Source organism: Crassostrea angulata, chromosome 5 (assembly GCF_025612915.1).
Source record: "Crassostrea angulata isolate pt1a10 chromosome 5, ASM2561291v2, whole genome shotgun sequence".
In the NCBI taxonomy this organism is placed as follows: Eukaryota; Metazoa; Mollusca; class Bivalvia; order Ostreida; family Ostreidae; genus Magallana; species Magallana angulata.
In genome coordinates this window covers 19,444,067-19,463,428 of record NC_069115.1, presented here as the reverse complement: position 1 = coordinate 19,463,428, position 19,362 = coordinate 19,444,067, and the positions used below count along the sequence as shown (strand labels likewise).

The following is a 19,362-nucleotide window of genomic DNA, read 5'->3' as shown; positions in this document are numbered from 1 at the left end:
GTACCTAGCTACGGGGAAAAAAGATAACGAGAAAACTAATAAACTTTTCGTAGTTTGTTTACTAAATCATTCAACAGTCAAAGAATGTTTCCGCATGGAATAAAATAGACAATAAATCATGTTCAAAGCCTCTAAAGTATTTGGAAGTTAAAAAGCAATCAAAATTGGGAGTTTAAAATATTGTAAATTCTGCACTGTTGAGATACTGTAAATAAATTTTATTTATATTGCAGTAATTTCGGCAATATAAAGTGAACAATTTGAATATTTTATATATCAAATGAAAACAACACTAACAATTGAGGAGACGAAATTTCTAAAGGATATTAATAACAGCTTTGTCATAACTTAATTTTGTACACGAATGAAACTATATGAAAAAAAAAAGATCTCTTTTAAATGTAGTAAATGGACTAACATATCAAGAAATTCTAATGAATCCTTAACGAATCATATAAAAACCATCGCAATTGAAAAAAATCAAAAAACAAATCAGAGTGATGTTTAGAGATATTTAATAAGCAAATCAATGATATAATTAAAAAATTAAATTTGCTAAAACAAATACAAATGACACACGTTAAAATCATTTTAAAAGGTTCAAAGTTCATACAATGTTAAAATTTGTTAAATTAAATGAACAGTACATTCAATTGCAGGTTTTGCACATTTATTGTTAATAATAAAGTTAATTTGTAATATGAGAAGAAGAACAATGAATAATTAACATTCACAATTACAACGGTAATATATTATAGAGATTTTTAATTTTATTATGTCACTTGAAAGAGATCCGGAACATGTGTTTATTGCAGCTGCGAAAGAATGAGTCTTTAGACATGCCCCTGCTGGTGAACTGGACAACTAGCTTTTGCACGCCCCAGGATAGGCTTCTTTCACATCACTATAAAAAAATATACAGTTTATATCCAAAATGAATGAAAATATCTACAACTACTGAAAATATGAAAGTCAGTAAATATTGAATGATATATTTTGTTACATGTAAATAATTTCGAGTTCTGAATTTTACTACGTTAAGATATAGATTGGTAATTAGTATAGGAGTGTTATGAATGTAGGAAAGTTGTTGGAAAATGGTATTTATTTACAATGATATATTTTGAAATGCAACAAAAATGTAGACCTTATCCCACTCTCAGTTTATTAAACGTCCTTGTAATATTATACTTCTGAAGTATTTGTTACGTTGAAGTTTCATAACATGCAAAATGATACCCTTAGTGCTGCCAAGAAGTAACGATTTACAATAGAAATAGTAGTTGATATGTTAGTTTGATTAAATTGATTATGAATAACAATGAGTATGAGGCTGATATGTGACGTCATTTTGATGTAACCGAGGATGATATGTGACGTCATTTTGATGTTACTTACTTGCATCCCATGAGACAGCTGTTGTCGTATGTCTCGCCGTCATTCCCACACACAGGGTTGTAAATGTGGGGACAGTGGCAGGAGGGCGAGGCCTCGCACTCCCCCTCATAGGCAAGCTCAGCTTTACTAGAAGTATAAGTACATATCACATAATCATCATAATCTATATACTATCATATCATAACATATATTTTTTTTTCAAAATCAACTTCATTTTAGATAAATGACAAAAAGACTAGAACAAAATACATACAACCATGACAAAATGTGAACTTTTGTATAATGTTTTAAGTTGCAAAATATGCAACAGAATAAATAAATTAAAAAAAGATATATTCATTTACAAAAGTGAAACCTCTTATCAGGTAAGCACATTGTTTACATAAACTTTTCGTTTTATACATTTTCAAAAGTAAACAAAGTAATAAATAAAAAAAAAATTATACATTTTTTTATGAAACTAGACATGACTTACTGGCAAGTCATGAGGCACTCATTGGCGTACGTCATCCCATCATCACCACAGACGGGGAAGTACATGTTGTTACACATACACACCGGCTCCACGGGAGCGGCCAACTCCGCCTTCAGACACTCACCCTCGTATGCCTTACCCACAGATCTACAGAAGGTGGAACATCATTAACTGTAGGGACGCCACAATCCAAAGGTTTATTTTAATCATTTTTTTATATACCAAAGTTTTATAAATTTATTGTATATACTATACACTAATCATAAGGTTCATGTATACGAGTACTTGAAGGGGCGTAATCCCTAGATTCCCCATAAATACTACATACTTGCTCAAATTTTGAAAAACGAGGATCGTTTGCTTCTTTCTGGTAGCCTTGTATATAAATATCGGATCATTTCTAACAACTCTCAAATGAGACACAACCCACTACTTTGTTTAAAGCGCAATAAATGCAAATGTGTTAAAACTATTTCCCTATAGGCATTCCTCGGTACAGGGTAAACCATTAATATTTATTAAAGTAAAAGTCCAATGAGAAATATAAAATACTTACGCACAGTTCAACATACACTCATTGTCATAAGTCTTGTCGTCCTTTCCACACACTTTATTTAAAGTAAATGGGCATCCACAATCCGGCTGCTTATTGCATTCGCCATTATGTAATTTAGCAGCACCACTGGAACACAAAATCATTTTATTGCTTTTGAAAATTTCACATTTCATAACTATGAATTTCACATAATATTATGGGAAAACGGTTAGCCATATTATTTGAATGTACTAGTTATTTTTTTTGTTGGGGGGGGGGGGGGGGCAATAGTGAAATAACAAAACAAATATCTGCATTTTTTATAAAAGATATTATTTATATTAATTTCATAAAATGTTGACACCATGGCCGCGTGAAATGTTGGCATGGAAATGCAGCAGTATTACACTTCCTGTCGAAAAACTGCTCCCTGATTACCTGTATCAACATTTCTCAAGATATACGAAAAAGTTAAGTGACACGTACTTGCAATTAAGGAGACACTCGTTTTCGTAAGTCTTCTCATCTTGTCCGCAAACCGGAAGAGAGATTTTGGGGCACCTGCACATCTGATGAGTTTCACACACACCGTCATGGTTCTTTGTCCATCCACTGTGAAGCATGTCAAAATAGTGTTACATTTAAAGTTTAAAAATTAATAAATTTAACCTTAACTATAAATGATGTTGATTTATTAAACCGTGTTTGAAATTGTTTACTTCTTTCTTAAGGAGGCAAGAAACATTTTCAGTTTGTGTCATAAGTTCTCGCAAAAAAAACCAAAAAACAACAAGAGGCCCATGGGCCACATCGCTCACCTGAGGAACAATAGGTATGATAAAATCAGCTCAATGGAGTCATAATACAAACTATCTGGACAATGTACAATAATTCATGTAAATCCTGTATAAATAAAATCCATTTTCCCCTGGATATTCTTATGTTTATAATCATTAGTCCCTTTTCTAACAGGATGATTTTATAGTCATATCAGATGTTGAGTATTGCAGTTCTAAAAAAGATCCCTAACAATAGTTTAGATATGGGATATAAACGTACATCAAACTCTTAACCTTCTCGTGAGGCCAAAGAATTGTCCTGGGGCCAAAGTCTTAACAATTATAAAGAATCATCTGGCTGATTAGTTTCTGAGAAGATTTTTAAAGATTTAACCTATATATTCCTTTGTTAAACTTTGACCCCCCCCCCCATTGTGGCCCCATCCTACCCCCTGGGGATCATTATTTTCACAACTTTGAATCTACACTACCTGAGGATGCTTTCACACAAGTTCCAGCTTTCCTGGCTGATTAGTTTCTGAGAAGAAGATTTTTAAAGATGACTCTGTTTATTCCTATGTAAACATCGACCTCCCATTGTGGCCCAAACCCACCCCCAGGGGTCATGATTTTCACAAATTTGAATCTACACTACCTGAGGACGCTTCCACACAAGTTTTAGCTTTGCCGGCGAATTAGTTTCTGAGAAAAAGATTTTTAAAGATTTACTGTATATATTCCTATGTTAAACTTCGATCTCCCATTGTGGCCCCACCCTACCCCCGGGGGTCATGATTTTCACATATTTGAATTTTCACTACATAAGCATGCATCCACACAAGTGTCAGCTTTCCTGGCCAATTAGTTTCTGATAAGAAGATTTTTAAAGATTTACTTTTTATATTCATATGTTAAACTTCGACCCTCCATTGTGGCCCCACCCTACCCCCAGGGGTCATCATTTTCACATCTTTGAATCTACACTACCTGAGGATGCTTCCACACAAGTTTCAGCTTTCCTGGCCGATTAGTTTCTGAGAAGAGGATTTCTAAAGATTTAATCTATATATTCATTTGTTAAACTTCGACCCCCCATTGTGGCCCCATCCTCAGGTGAGCTAAAAAGGTTAAGTTTACAATTCAATAAGAAAAGATTTTGAAAATTTTCGTAATAAATATTGACAATTTTTTTTAATTTTTAAAGCGCTAAGCATAGCTCAGCGGTTTATTGTGGTTAGACTTCAACTTCCGGTGCATCGAATAACCGCCCCCTATAAGCAAAAGTATACATCATTTAAACTGGTTAGGGAACCAGTTTCAGGGGTTTATGCACATAACTGCACGGGCTATTGTGAATCTAATTTACGGGCTATTGTGAAATTAATGTACGGGGCTTACATACACCATTGCAGGGACTGTCATGCAGTGATGAGGAAATATAGTGCGTATACAGAAGCTGAAATGCTATATACATATATCTGTTAAATACATACAGAAGCTGGGTTAGCGCTTTTCAGTGCTATCAGTACTTTGATTTAATCTTTAGTTTTTAAGATCCGTGTACAAACATAGAATTGTGAGCAAATCTCTGTATCTTGCTTATAATTCGAAGCTTAACACTCAAATATGGTTAGTAAATAGAAATTGTAAACAATTAAACACAAGAAACATGCACTACATGTATAACAAATAAAGAACACAATTTATTTTTTCGAAATGAATCATATATATATACATGTATATACCTACATATTTCCGTAAGCGATATCAAACTTTATTTAAACTGAATAAACTAGAGAAAATGCCGAGCATCTCAACAAAAACCTATTGCATTAATCTACCATTACGCAAAAGATAATGCCGAATTACCGATAGAATGAATTGTATTTCAGTACTCCTACATCAGATTTTGCTTAATTTGCGCAGGTAAACAGTTAACGTAACTGTTTGATTTACCGAAGTCTCTGTTTGATTTGATACGTAAAAATCACGAAATACAGACGACAGTTTCCAGGTTACAAAGCATAAATAATGAAAACGAAACGAAAATCAGAACAAGCTAACATCAACGTCATGTGTGAAAACTGTCAACGCATTGAAATATTTAGCCTCAATTTACTTCACAAAATCGGCACCAATATATTTTTCATGTTTCAAAAATTTCCCTTCATACGCGAACTGTTGCACAACAAGCAATTTCATCATAGTCAGATCGACCCTTTTTCGTATAATGTCATGGCTGCTTTAAACAAAGAACCTCGTTTTAGAAGTATGGAATACGAGTCTTGGTAAAATGGGTACGCAAACCCGGGCCGTGGCAAAATAAATGCCGGGGCAGATCGGCAATCGTCAATTCCAAATGCGCATTATTTTGCAGCGATATTTACAGCAAATGCAAATATACTGGTCCATCAAATATCCTGAAATTTTAATGAGATTGGCAGATTAATAACTGTCAATCTTTTGTTTTGCCCAGGCCAAGTCTTGTCTACCCATTTTACCGGATGCCGAATCCGAAGCTGAAACACGCCTTTCCTATTTTATTATTTTCGTAATAACTCAGATTTGAAACAGAATTAGACCTTAATTTTTGCAATTTATATTTTCCTTCCCATAAGGATAATTTATGCTAAACTACGTTGAATTGGAATCAGTAGTTCTTGAGAAGAAGATTTTTAAAAATGCACCCCCCTTTTTCTACAGTTTCAAGGTTTTCTCCGCTTTGAATACAGATCGGACTTTTATTTCTGCAATTTATATTCGCCCTCCCATAAGGATGCTTTGTGCCAAATTTGGTTGAAATTGGATAAGCGGTTTTAGAGAAGAAGTTCAAAATGTAAAAAGTTTACAGACGGACAGACAGACGGACGGACAGACGGACGGACGGACGGACGGACAGACGGACGACGGACAAAAAGTGATCAGAATAGCTCACTTGAGCTTTCAGCTCAGGTGAGCTAAAAACAACCCCACCCCCCCCCCACCCCCCAAAAAAAAAAAAAAACCCCACAAACAAACAATGAGATTAACTGTTACCGTAACTTGATACATTTCTTTCACAATACATTGTACATATATAACAGTGTATCACAATATGATAAAACGGCAGTTAATTATTTTAGCAAGACTACTGATTAAACAAGTTCGAGTAAATTCTAGTGCGCATGACTGCGCAGATTTTTATTTTCGTATATTTAAAGGAGCTACGTTATAACGTTCTTATAATGGTATTTTTATTCCAAATCAGCATTATCTGAAACATTCATGTGTTTAAAAATTGTTATTTTAGAACATTTTTCTTCGGCTGTTTCATAGAAAAAAAGCAAACCAATTGTTTTTCAGGTCTGAAAAAAGCACGAAGCCGACGAAAAGATATGATTCTCTCGCCTTTCCCAGGCGGTCGAGGAAATTTATATAGAATATAAGAATTCAAAGCAACATCAACATAATTGTTTTATATTTTTTTAAAAGATAGATTTGATTCTGTTAATTTGTAGCTTGGGCGTCAAATGTATGCTTTCTTTTAATTTCAAGTAAATGATATAATAGTAAAACACCTGCAAAAAATTAATTCACCAAAATATCAACTCGGAGGGAAAAATGATAAGATTCGGCTTCGTAAAATATGAAAACGGTCATGTTGAAATACAATTTGATGTCTTTTATCTACACGGTTATCACGAGGTATCTTTAAAATATGGTGTATAACTTGACTCACGTGCATTCTAGAAGACAATCATTATCGTAGGTCTTTCCATCATTACCGCAAACCTTATTGACCGTTTCTGGACAGGCACATACGAATTTCAAGCCACACTCTCCAACATGTTCTTTTGTTGTCCCACTAGCAAAATAACATCAAATTAATCAACAAAAGATATCAAATAAAAAACAACAAATATCAAATAATACATCATTTGGACAGTGACTATCTCAAAGGGACCTCTTTGCTTTGAACTAAAAGCTCCGTGTAGCCCCCCTCCCCCCCCCTTCCCATTTCTAGCGGGATTCGTTTGCTTTAATCTTAAAAAGATTTGGCCAATGAGAGAAAAATAATGATTTAAAAATGAATCAAGAGCTCTGGTATATCTTCACATTTGAATAAGAAAACTGGTTCGAGGTCTCTGTATATCAGTTTCCTAAAAGCTGATATTTAAGCCTATTTACATGTAAGAATGAGCTAGATAGGTCCAGAAGAAATTGTATAATAAAAACGTGCAGACAAAGATTTGTTTTCCAAAATGGGCTAACAAATGTAGAAATTTTGTTAAAGGTTAATAAATTATTCATTTTTTTGATCACAGGCACTCTAGAGGAAGTATGGGTTAAATAGGTCAAATGGATGAGAATAGATGATCAGATGATCCGGACAACGATTTGTCACATAATTCCGTTATATTCTAAAGTTCACATTTGACAAAGAAACTTGGTTCAAAGTAACTAAGCACCCTGTACATAAAGGCACTCTGTTGGTGAAACAAAAACAAGTATATAGTCAAGGGGTGCTGCACTTTCGGGATAAGTTATCTCGGACTGACAGACTGACAAACAGACGGACAGCCAGATAAACAGATGACAGACAGACAAATAGATTGATTAGTATAAGGTAAACGCAGAGCAGGACCCCAACGAATCCAATATAAGCTTATTATTTAACGAGGGAATACTTTATTACTAGTATTTAACGAGGGAATGCTTTATTAGTCCCCTACCGGTTTCACCGGAGGGGACTATAGCTTTCCTCTGCGTCCGTCAGTCCGTCTGTCCGTCCGTCCGTCCGTCCGTCCGTCTGTCTGTCCGTCCGTCAGTCCGTCTGTCTGTCCCACTTCAGTTTTCCACAATTTTTTTCTTTATGCATTTGAGGAATAATATGAAACTTGCTGAACAGCTTCAAAATGTCAAACTACAGATCAAGTTTACACTTTTGTAGCGTCTGATTGATATATTTTCGAGAAAATTAATTTTTTATATTCCAATTTTTTAATGTTCGGGTTCGTTATCGGGTTCGGTGTGTAACTGAATAAACGAGGTCAGTATGTAGTCAGTAATAATATCGTGCGTTACTTGAACCATTCCTTTTCCTGTACCATTCCTTTTATCATTTCTAACAAACAAATAAATTCTCTATAAAATAGTGTCAAGAATTGTGTTGTAAATTTAATTGGCAGGGTTTTTTTGTATTATTATTACAATCGGGTTCGTTGTCGGGTTGGGCTGTTTAACTGTTTGGTTTGATTCGGGGTACAGAAGACGGTAAGAAATGATATTGTGCATAACAGTGCATTGTTTTCACAAATTTTTTACCAGCGAATACAGAATAGACTTGGCGAAATTACAGGAGATGAAATAAAGAGTATTATTTTACCTATTTCCTAATTAATTTCTATATCAACTATATAGTTTTAATTTCCTCTGTTCTTTTATCTCTGATTAAAGCATGACATCTCGTTTACAATAGCTCTGAAATGGTTGGAAGCTTTCATAGAATAATACAAACCGGTAGGGGGACGTGTATTGCTTATGCAATACTCTCAGAATGCTTGTTTAATTGGCTAATTGTTGCTAAATTGACTAAATTAAATGCTTAAATAAATGTACATAACTTGATTAGGAAAGTAGTCTGGCCTTCTACTTACGCACATCGGAGTTGGCATTCATTATCGTAGGTGTTTCCGTCGGTTCCACAGACTCTGTTAATCACCATTGGGCATGCGCATTCCGATTTTACACATTCTCCGTCGTAAGCTTTTGACATTCCGCTACAGAGAAAATTATTTTCTACTGAAGGTTATACATTTATGAAAAATGAATTTTATAATTAATTATACGTTTTGGTTTCTTCCACCTTTTTGTTGTGGTCTCCCCATAAATTTAATAAGCAAAGTAAAGTAGATTTATGCTGAGTATGTTAATACACAAAACCTTCATACATATAAAACAATACCCTTTCTTAACACGATATATTCACAAAAGCGTCTCAAATCATTTATAATGGTTGGTATATCCAAGTGGCGTAGTGGACAATGCACTCGCTTCTCACCGCTGAGACCCGAGTTCGATCCCCGTGATGGACAGTGGTTGTATGTGATAGGGTATGGCGGTCGCCCGCTTGGACACGTGGGTTTTCTCCGGGTACTCCGGCTTCTTCCCACAATAATGACCCCCTCGCGCTAACACCCGTGCCAACGAGAGATATTAATATAAGTCGTAGAACTTGTTTGTCAATTGTTGTAAAATAAATAAAGTTCAGGTTTCAGGCATACCCAAGTATTATAATATATTTACAGAAATTGGCAAACTCTTAACAGTTATACAATAACTAATTTTCATTACTTTATCAAGGAAAATGGATTTTATTAAAATATCCTGATTATAAAAGTAATGAAATTTTACTTACGAGCACTTCATCTGACAGTCATTATCATAAGTTTTGTCATCGCTGCCACATACGGGTTTCAAAATCTGTGGGCATGCGCAATCAGATTCCTCCTTACAAGCCCCGTCATACTTGGGTGACGTTCCCCTGTAATGAACAAATGCAACGCGATTAATACAACAATATTAAGGAACTTATCATAAAGAAATGCATATAAAGCATTTTTTCATCTGTTTTGTTTTTCAATGAAATGTCTGCAATTAAGTACTTAGTTTCAAAACTAACCAAAAAGAAAAAAAATTGAATACCCCCCCCCCTTTTTTTTAAGCGTTAGCTACAAATCTGTAAGTTCTGAGTCCAAATCCATCTAAAGCTTTCACAAGGTCTACCCTCCCACCCCCCCCCCCCCCCCCCAAAAAAAAAGAAAAATAAAATAAAATTAAAATCGTATATTTGTTCAATTATTGTAAAAATTAAAATTCTAAGCCAGTGAACATATTTTGATTATAAAGTACTTTCATCCACATTAATACTGACAGGTGTCCAATATTACATCTGTATCCTAAGGAATGCAATACAGAAAAATTAAAGATATATTAGATGTTAATAAAAATTAAGTATAAACGAAATCATAACAAACAGTAAAACAATTATAGCGAAATAAAGACACAACATATAAATAATTATTTACTCACGCGCAAATCATCACACATTCGTTGTCATATGTTTTACCGTCATTTCCACAGAGAGGTTCGAACACGTCTGGACACTCACACCCGGTACTCTTTGCGTCTATTTCCAAAAATAGATATCCAAGTTATAATAAGCACGTTCTATACTTTTAGATTCTATGATTTAACTACTTTGTTTTAGATAATTAATATTTATATTATCGATAATCTTTAACAAAAAAACCCCAAACAAACAAACCAACATAAACATTTTCATTAGTAAATAAAAATCAAATAAATAATTATAATGAATAAATAAATAAATAAATAAATGAATAAATAAGTACAATTATTTTAACGAATGTTAGCATATTTACCCGAGAGAGCGAACGCGGTAAGCGCAAAAACGAGAAAGAACATCTTAACAGCTGTACGTACTGGTCCGGTGTACAAATTGTCTAGCATTTGCAGCAGTTATATCGTAGGAAAAATTCCAGAGGTCACGTGATTAGTACTACCGTCACCGTTTTGTACCAATCCTTATCATAAACGTGGAAGTTTGGGTATTTGAATATTCAAATCAGCTTTGATGATGTTTTAAATATTATGTAAATTATGAGATAAACAAACAAACTGAACTTTTATCGACAAATATCGCCAGTCAGTGCCGTCTCGAAACGTTCTATGTATTATCGTTTAATGATACTGTTATTGCTATAAAAATACTCTTATGCATAAATCAAAATGGTCATTATCATAAAACGACAAATAGAATATTGATAACGCCGAACGGAATCGTCTGTTTGTTTGTTTTTTGTTGAAAAAAAACACAGAAAAATATGCATATGAAGCTAAACATGTGCCGCACTGTACATACTTTGCCCTTATCTGACCTGTGTATAAGCACACCGTTAAACATTGTACTAACATGTACAACTCTAAAGCGGATTTTTCACAGCGATGCTTTACCTTTGATCTCATGTATTTCATCAATTAACATCTTTAACTTTTATATAAACTAATATAAATAAAAGAACAAGACTGATCTATCCGTATAAAAACGTTAAGATTTTTTGTCTACTTACATGTACTTCAAAGAGTGGGCATAAAATCTGTGACTTTGGAAGGATTGTGTTATTTATTAAAAATATGTAAAGGTAATGTAAGGCTTGGATTCATATATATACACGATTTTCAGATCTAAAACATGAAGTCGCAATGTAACTTAAGTGCAATGTTTATCGCAAATTTACTGTATTTTTTAAAACCAATAAGTTTTAACTTGTATGTTTACAATTCCCCTCTGCGGCCGTTAAAAGTTTTTGCACTATATGAAATTCACATCAGATACTACCTGAAATTACCAAGGTAAGGGGTTTAAAATAAGTTTTAAACACATGAAATTATAAAATCTTCAGTACATTTTCGATTCGGTTAAGAGATTCCATGTAAATTGCTAATATTTAGTTTCACGACGAGCGTCGATCAGGTTTGAATTTTCTTAACATTACGTTACACAAATCGCATACTATATTAGTAATATTATTCATTCCATGCATGTAACAAATAAAAAGCTAGGCTCCACTGTCATAAACATCAAAAAGTTACTCTACTCAGTTCCTAACACCCAACACATTTAAATACAAGTACATAAATTCGAGTTAAAATTCCAGCTTTGTAGCTAAAGATTTTGTGAACAGCAAACATTTTACTAGATGGCCATATTGGCCCCACCCTAGAGACTGAACCCCTGACCCAGGGGTCATGAATTTCACAATTTTGGTAGAGGGCTTCATGGACATCATAACCAGGCATTTAGTTTTGAACAAATACTTATGGGATTAGAAAAGAAGATTTTCTAAGACTTAATACATTTTACCTATATGGCCAAATTGGCCCCAAACTAGAGCCTGAACCCCTGACCCAGGGGTAATGAATTTCACAATTTAGGTAGAGGGCTTTATGGACATTATAATCATGCATTTAGTTTTGAACAAATATATAAAGTAGTAGAAGATTTTCTAAGATTTAATACATTTTCCCTATATGGCCATATTGGCCCCACCCTAGAGCCTGAACCCCTGACCCAGGGGTAATGAATTTCACAATTTTGGTAGAGGGCTTCATGGACATCATAACTATGCAACAGTCTTTTCCTCACCTGTGTGAGAGTAGAGATTTTTGAAAATTTGGCTTTGTTTGTGCATATTTGGTCCCACATGTGGCGCCCCGGGCTGGTAGAACCATGAATTTCACAATTTAGATTCCTCTTACCATAGAAATGCCTCATGCCAAAAATGGTAACAATCAGTTTAGTAGTTTTTAAGAAGAAGCTAAAAATGTAAAATTGTTAACGCACGACGACGGACGAAAACAAATAGCAATAGGTCACCTGAGTTTACTAGATAATTTTGAACAAGAAGCCCATGGGCCACATCGCTCACCTGAGGAACAATAGGTATGATAAAATCAGCTTAATGGAGTCATAATACAAACTATCTGGACAATGTACAATAATACATGTAGTTCCTGTATAAATAAAATCCATTTTTCCCTTGGATATTCTTATTTTTATAATCATTTAGTCCCTTTTCTAACAGGATGATTTTATAGTCATATCATTATTGAGTATTGCAGTTCTCAAAAAGATCCTTATCAATAGTTTATATATGGGATATAAACGTACATCAAACTCTGAACCTTCTTGTGAGGCCAAAAAATTGTCCTGGGGCCAAAGTCTTAACAATTATTAAGAATCATCTGGCTGATTAATTTCTGAGAAGAATATTTTTAAAGATTTACCCTATATATTCCTTTGTTAAAGTTTGACCCCCCATTGTGGCCCCACCCTGACCCTGGGGATCATGATTTTCACAACTTTGAATCTACACTACCTGAAGATGCATTCACACAAGTTTCAGCTTTCCTGGCTGATTAGTTTCTGAGAAGAAGATTTTTAAAGATTTACTCTATAAGTTCCTATGTAAAACTTCGACCCCCCATTGCGGACCAACCTTACCCCAAGGGAACATGATTTTTACAAATTTGAATCTACACTACCTGAGAATGCTTCAACACAAGATTCAGCTTTTTTGACTGATTCGTTTCTGAGAAGAAGATTTTTAAAGATTTACTCTGTATATTTCTAGGTTAAATTTTGGACCCCCCCCCCCATTGCAGCCCCACCCTACCCCTAGGGGTCATGATTTTCACAACTTTGTATCTACACTACCTGAGGATGCTTACACACAAGATTCAGCTTTCCTGACTGCGCAGTACAGTTAAGGCGGTCAATAAAAATATGGGCAAATTTTTGTGATGAAAACACGTATACTTTAGTTAAACTGGCATGTCCTTTTTAAAATCAATAACAGTCACTCAAATGCAATATATTTCTAAAATATATATATATAACAGTACAATATTTTATGTTCATAGTGGTCACGTGATATGGCAGTCGCATGGTACAAGCAGATGTATTTGTGGTTTTGAGGTCATTTAAAAAATTCAATATTGCAAGGGCATAATCATGTCAAAATTCACAACTGAATTATGAAATAACTTGATGCTATATCGTAGATTTTGAAAAACGGTGCGAACTTTTTAAGATAAGAATATTTGTTAGTAGAAACCGTAATTTATAATGCATATGCTGAATGATTTTGAAGGTCACAGGGTTAATTTCATTTAAAAAATAATTAATTTGTAAGATTTTACAAGGATCGTAGAAGTTTTTAAGTTACATAGCATATTTCAAATTCACATGTAAAAGTTTGTCGGGATCAGGTAAGTGTATGCCCTTGCAATTTAGTGATTTATTTAGGTACTCAGATTTTAGATATACGATATTTTATACAAAACCGAGGTGGCTTCTTTATACGATGCATACTTTTAACAAAATGAAAATAAGACTATATAGGTAGCATTCTACTAATAATAATTTTAAACAAAATATTCATTTATACTTTTCCGTTAATGTATGATATTTATTTTTCTTCGCTATAAAACTGCACGATAGCCTTCAATGATTTAACTTAATGCGTCATTTTGAAGCATATGACGTCATATTTTGTAGTACAGCGAGAACGACATCTCGCTTATTTTTCAGTGTGTACGATATAACGGACATCAAAATTGTAAGTAATAGCATTTGTTGTTTTTAATTAAAAGATTAGTATAAGTTAATTTTACTAAGAAATAGATTAATAAGTACTTTCGAGGTTTGTAATGTACTGTGATGTCATAATGCACATTTCCCGTACTTTTTGTCTGAACGGAGTTTATTGACAGCCTTAACTGTGCTGCGTGATTAGTGTTTGAGAAGAAGATTTTTAAAGATTTACTCTATATATTCCTATGTTAAACTTCGACCCCCTATTGTGGCCCCACCCTACCCCCAGGGGTCATGATTTTCACAACTTTGTATCTACATTACCTGAGGATGCTTCCACACAAGTGTCAGCTTTCCTGACTGATTAGTTTTTGAGAAGAAAATTTTTAAAGACTTACTCTATATATCCCTATGTAAAACTTCGACCCCCCTTTGTGGCCCAACCCTACCCCCGGGGGTCATGATTTTCACAGCTTCGTATCTACACCACCTGAGGATGCTTCCACAGAAGTTTCAGCTTTGCTGACTGATTAGTTTCTGAGAAGAAGATTTCTAAAGATTTACTCTATACATTCGTATGTTAAACTTCGATCCCCCATTGTGGCCCCACCCTACTCCCGGGGGTCATGATTTTCTCAACTTTGAATCTACACTACCTGAGGATGATTTCACACAAGTTTCAGCTTTCCTGGCTGATTAGTTTCTGAGAAAAAGATTTTTAAAGATTTACTCTATATAAACTTTGATCCCGCATTGTGGCTCCACCCTTCCCCCAGAGGTCATGATTTTCACAACTTTGTATCTACACCACCTGAGGATGCTTCCACACAAGTGTCAGTTTTCCTAGCCTATTAGTTTCTGAGAAGGAAATTTTAAAGATTTATCGATATATTCATATGTTAAACTTCGATCCCCTTTGTGGCCCAACCCTACCCCCGGGGGTCATGATTTTCACAGCTTCGTATCTACACCACCTGAGGATGCTTCCACAGAAGTTTCAGCTTTGCTGACTGATTAGTTTCTGAGAAGAAGATTTCTAAAGATTTACTCTATACATTCGTATGTTAAACTTCGATCCCCCATTGTGGCCCCACCCTACTCCCGGGGGTCATGATTTTCTCAACTTTGAATCTACACTACCTGAGGATGATTTCACACAAGTTTCAGCTTTCCTGGCTGATTAGTTTCTGAGAAAAAGATTTTTAAAGATTTACTCTATATAAACTTTGATCCCGCATTGTGGCTCCACCCTTCCCCCAGAGGTCATGATTTTCACAACTTTGTATCTACACCACCTGAGGATGCTTCCACACAAGTGTCAGTTTTCCTAGCCTATTAGTTTCTGAGAAGGAAATTTTAAAGATTTATCGATATATTCATATGTTAAACTTCGATCCCCCTTTGTGGCCCAACCCTACCCCCGGGGGTCATGATTTTCACAGCTTCGTATCTACACCACCTGAGGATGCTTCCACAGAAGTTTCAGCTTTGCTGACTGATTAGTTTCTGAGAAGAAGATTTCTAAAGATTTACTCTATACATTCGTATGTTAAACTTCGATCCCCCATTGTGGCCCCACCCTACTCCCGGGGGTCATGATTTTCTCAACTTTGAATCTACACTACCTGAGGATGATTTCACACAAGTTTCAGCTTTCCTGGCTGATTAGTTTCTGAGAAAAAGATTTTTAAAGATTTACTCTATATAAACTTTGATCCCGCATTGTGGCTCCACCCTTCCCCCAGAGGTCATGATTTTCACAACTTTGTATCTACACCACCTGAGGATGCTTCCACACAAGTGTCAGTTTTCCTATCCTATTAGTTTCTGAGAAGGAAATTTTAAAGATTTATCGATATATTCATATGTTAAACTTCGATCCCCCATTGTGGCCCAACCCTACCCCTAGGGGTCATGATTTTCACAACTTTGAATTTACACTACCTGAGGATGCTTCCACACAAGTGTCAGCTTTTCTGGTCATATGGTTCATGAGAAGAAGATTTTTAAAGATTTACTCTGTATATTCCTATGTAGAATTTCGACCCCCCCCCATGTTGGCCCCACCCTACCCCCAGGGATCATGATTTTCACAACTTTGAATCTACACTACCTGAGGATGCTCTCACACAAGTTTCAGCTTTCCTGGCTGATTAGTTTCTGAGAAGAAGATTTTTAAAGATTTACTCGATATATTCAACTTCGCTCAGGTGAGCTAAAAAGTATTGGAACATGTCTATTTTTAAAAGTCAAAAATCTATATGGGACATTTCGTCATAATAGTTGGCATGGCATGTCTCAGATCTAGAGCGGAACGTCTGAACACGAATTGTTTTGTTCCGCAGGAAGAGAAAAAAACCTCTTCATAGTTTTGTGTAGGTTTGTTGTTTATTTATGCATAATTACCTAAGCAACAAAGTAATATTGACTTCATAAAAATTTAATATGGACTATTTTGTTTATAGATGGTAAGTACTGTTAAGTCTTAAATAGCAAGTAATAATAATATCAAAACGAAACGAAATCCACCTGTTAAGCAGAATTTATCTTATTTTTATTTTTCTTTAAAGAGATAAAAAATAAAATATCTGCTTATCTGCAACCTAATAAAGTGGATTTTTTCAGAATTATTCTAGAAATACATGAAGGTGTCTTACCATGGACCCACACCGTAGTGCCCAGGATGTGTTACGGTGTCATCTCTGTGAGACCCCGGGCCCCCCTATGTACTGTGACATTTGTCATATACATCTGTGCAAAACGTGTGTTGGGGAACATGTCTTAGAAGAAGAAAAGGAACATAGAGTAGTACCATTCAAAACGGAAGGATTTGCCCCTGAATGTTTAAAACATCCTACGAAATTATGTGACTTACAATGCGAACAATGTAATATTCCTATTTGTGTGGAATGTGTCTCTTCTAGTGATCATCTAGGACATATACAGGTTGAAATTTCGAAAATTATAGAAACTAAAAAAGAAATTTTACAGAAGGATTTAAATGACCTGAAAAACATTGTTTACCCTAAATACCAACAATTTGCATATGACCTCCATGTTCAGAAAGCTAATCTGAATAGAAACTCACAGAGATTAATAACAGCGATCAGTAAACATGGAGAAGACTTGCACCAAAATATTGATTTTGCTATTGAGAAACTAAAATCGGACGTGGATGAAATTGAGTGTAAATACCTGGTTGTTCTAAATAAACAAATAGAAGAAATCACGCGCACCATATCTGAAATCACAGAGAGCATTGCTGAATTGAATAAAATACAGAACTCAGGTGATGTCAGCCATTTCTTTGCCTACCAATCCAGGAATGCTGAATTTAAAAGAGTGCCATCTAAACCCACGGTCTTTTTACCAGAATTTATTCCACAAAAAATAAACAAAGAAACATTTGGTCACCTCCTTGGTTCTTTGTCGAATTTATCTACCAACAAAGAAGATAGTGGCAACAAAGTAGTTTTACCTAATGCTATGTCATCTTCCCTGGATAGGCTGCTCATTGATGAACCGAGAGTTGTCATAAACATTAATACAGAGTATGGAAACTTAAATAAACTACGCTGTGTTTCCGGTCTGAATGATGATGGATTCTGGACAAGTGGTCAAGACAACTTAATGAGACTCTACAACCTACATGGTAAACTAATGAAGTCAATCCAAACCAAGTCAGGAACACAACCATGGGACATAGCAGTGACACAGAATGGAGAACTAGTTTATAATGATCTCATCAATGGAACTGTAAACATAGTGAAGAAAAAAAAGGTAAAAACAGTAATCAGACTACAGGGATGGAAACCTTTCTATGTCTGCATTGCCTTTTCTGGTGACTTTCTGGTGGTCATGATAAGTGATGATAAGAAAGAAACAAAAGTTGCGCGTTACTCTGGCTCAACAGAAAAACAAACGATTCAATATGACGACAAAGGGCAACCTCTGTATTCCTCTGACCCTTATCCTAAATACATCAGTGAGAACAAGAATCTAGATATCTGCGTAGCTGATAATAAAGCCCGTTCAGTAGTAGTGGTTAATCAGGCCGGGATACTGCGGTTTATATACACCAGTTCTCCTACTACTTCTACTAAAAAACTGTTTAAAACCAACTGGCATTACAACAGATAGCTATAGTCGGATCCTGACATCGGACGGTAACAACAACTGTATCCACATTCTGGATAAGGATGGACGGTTCCTTCGCTTTATTGACAATTGTTATTTAGTCAGTCCATCTTGTCTATGTATGGACACCACAAACAACGTCCTTGTGGCTGAATGGGAATCTGGTAAAGTGAAGAAAATCCAGTATTACAAGTAAAAAAAAAAACCCTGTGATTTCAATATGACGTGAAAGTGAATAAATTTGTATAGGCATGCACAAAAAAGTAAACTAATTTAAAAAGTTACTAGCATGGAAACAACCTGTATAAAATATTGGAAGAAATTGTCTCTTTAAAAAGAATGTATTAGAATTTTACATTGTGTTTTGATTTACCATTTCAGTACATTTTTGAACTACAATGTAGTTTTCCTACTTATAACATCAAAAAAATTGCAAACTAATGTTAAAAAAATAATGAATCTTTCATTTGTCAATTAACGGATAAAAATATTTCATTTGACTTTATTTTCTATTCTATATTAAAACAATGTTCTAACTAGAGACGAGCTCGTTGCAAGCAACGATTAGGTTTTTCATGTAGCTGCGTCATGCTTGTGACGTAACACAAAAAATTGATACCTGACGGTGGTACCTTATAAGAGGTATAAACACTGAGTAAAAGAAAGAAAGTACTATACTAAATGTATATAAGCAAATGCTGGATTCGGTTGCACGAACGTCAGTTAAATTAACTCTTAGTTAAAACTGTAACTAGCTGTTAATTTTTAAATGGCAAGTTACATAACTTAGATTTAATTTTGGGTTGCTCCAATTATTGTTAAGTGTCTATTAGCTAACTATGATTTAACAGAGCGAACTTAGTAAACTTGTCGTTAAAGC

General features: G+C 34.8%; 1 protein-coding gene and 1 pseudogene across 1 annotated transcript; one reads left to right on the top strand and one right to left on the bottom strand.

Moving 5' to 3' along the window:
• Window positions 1-41: 41 nt before the first annotated feature.
• LOC128186100 (ovoinhibitor-like) lies at window positions 42-10,721 on the bottom strand. The gene is made up of 10 exons (XM_052855829.1): window positions 10,612-10,721; window positions 10,259-10,355; window positions 9,585-9,710; window positions 8,824-8,946; window positions 6,906-7,031; window positions 2,895-3,020; window positions 2,430-2,555; window positions 1,874-2,020; window positions 1,399-1,524; window positions 42-904 (listed from the first exon to the last, which is right to left on the bottom strand). The coding sequence occupies exons 1-10, from the start codon at window positions 10,697-10,699 to the stop codon at window positions 865-867; spliced, it is 1,125 nt and encodes a 374-aa protein (XP_052711789.1). The 5' UTR covers window positions 10,700-10,721; the 3' UTR covers window positions 42-864.
• A 5,916-nt stretch (window positions 10,722-16,637) lies between these two features.
• Window positions 16,638-19,056, top strand: LOC128184429 (uncharacterized; annotated as a pseudogene).
• Window positions 19,057-19,362: the final 306 nt, after the last annotated feature.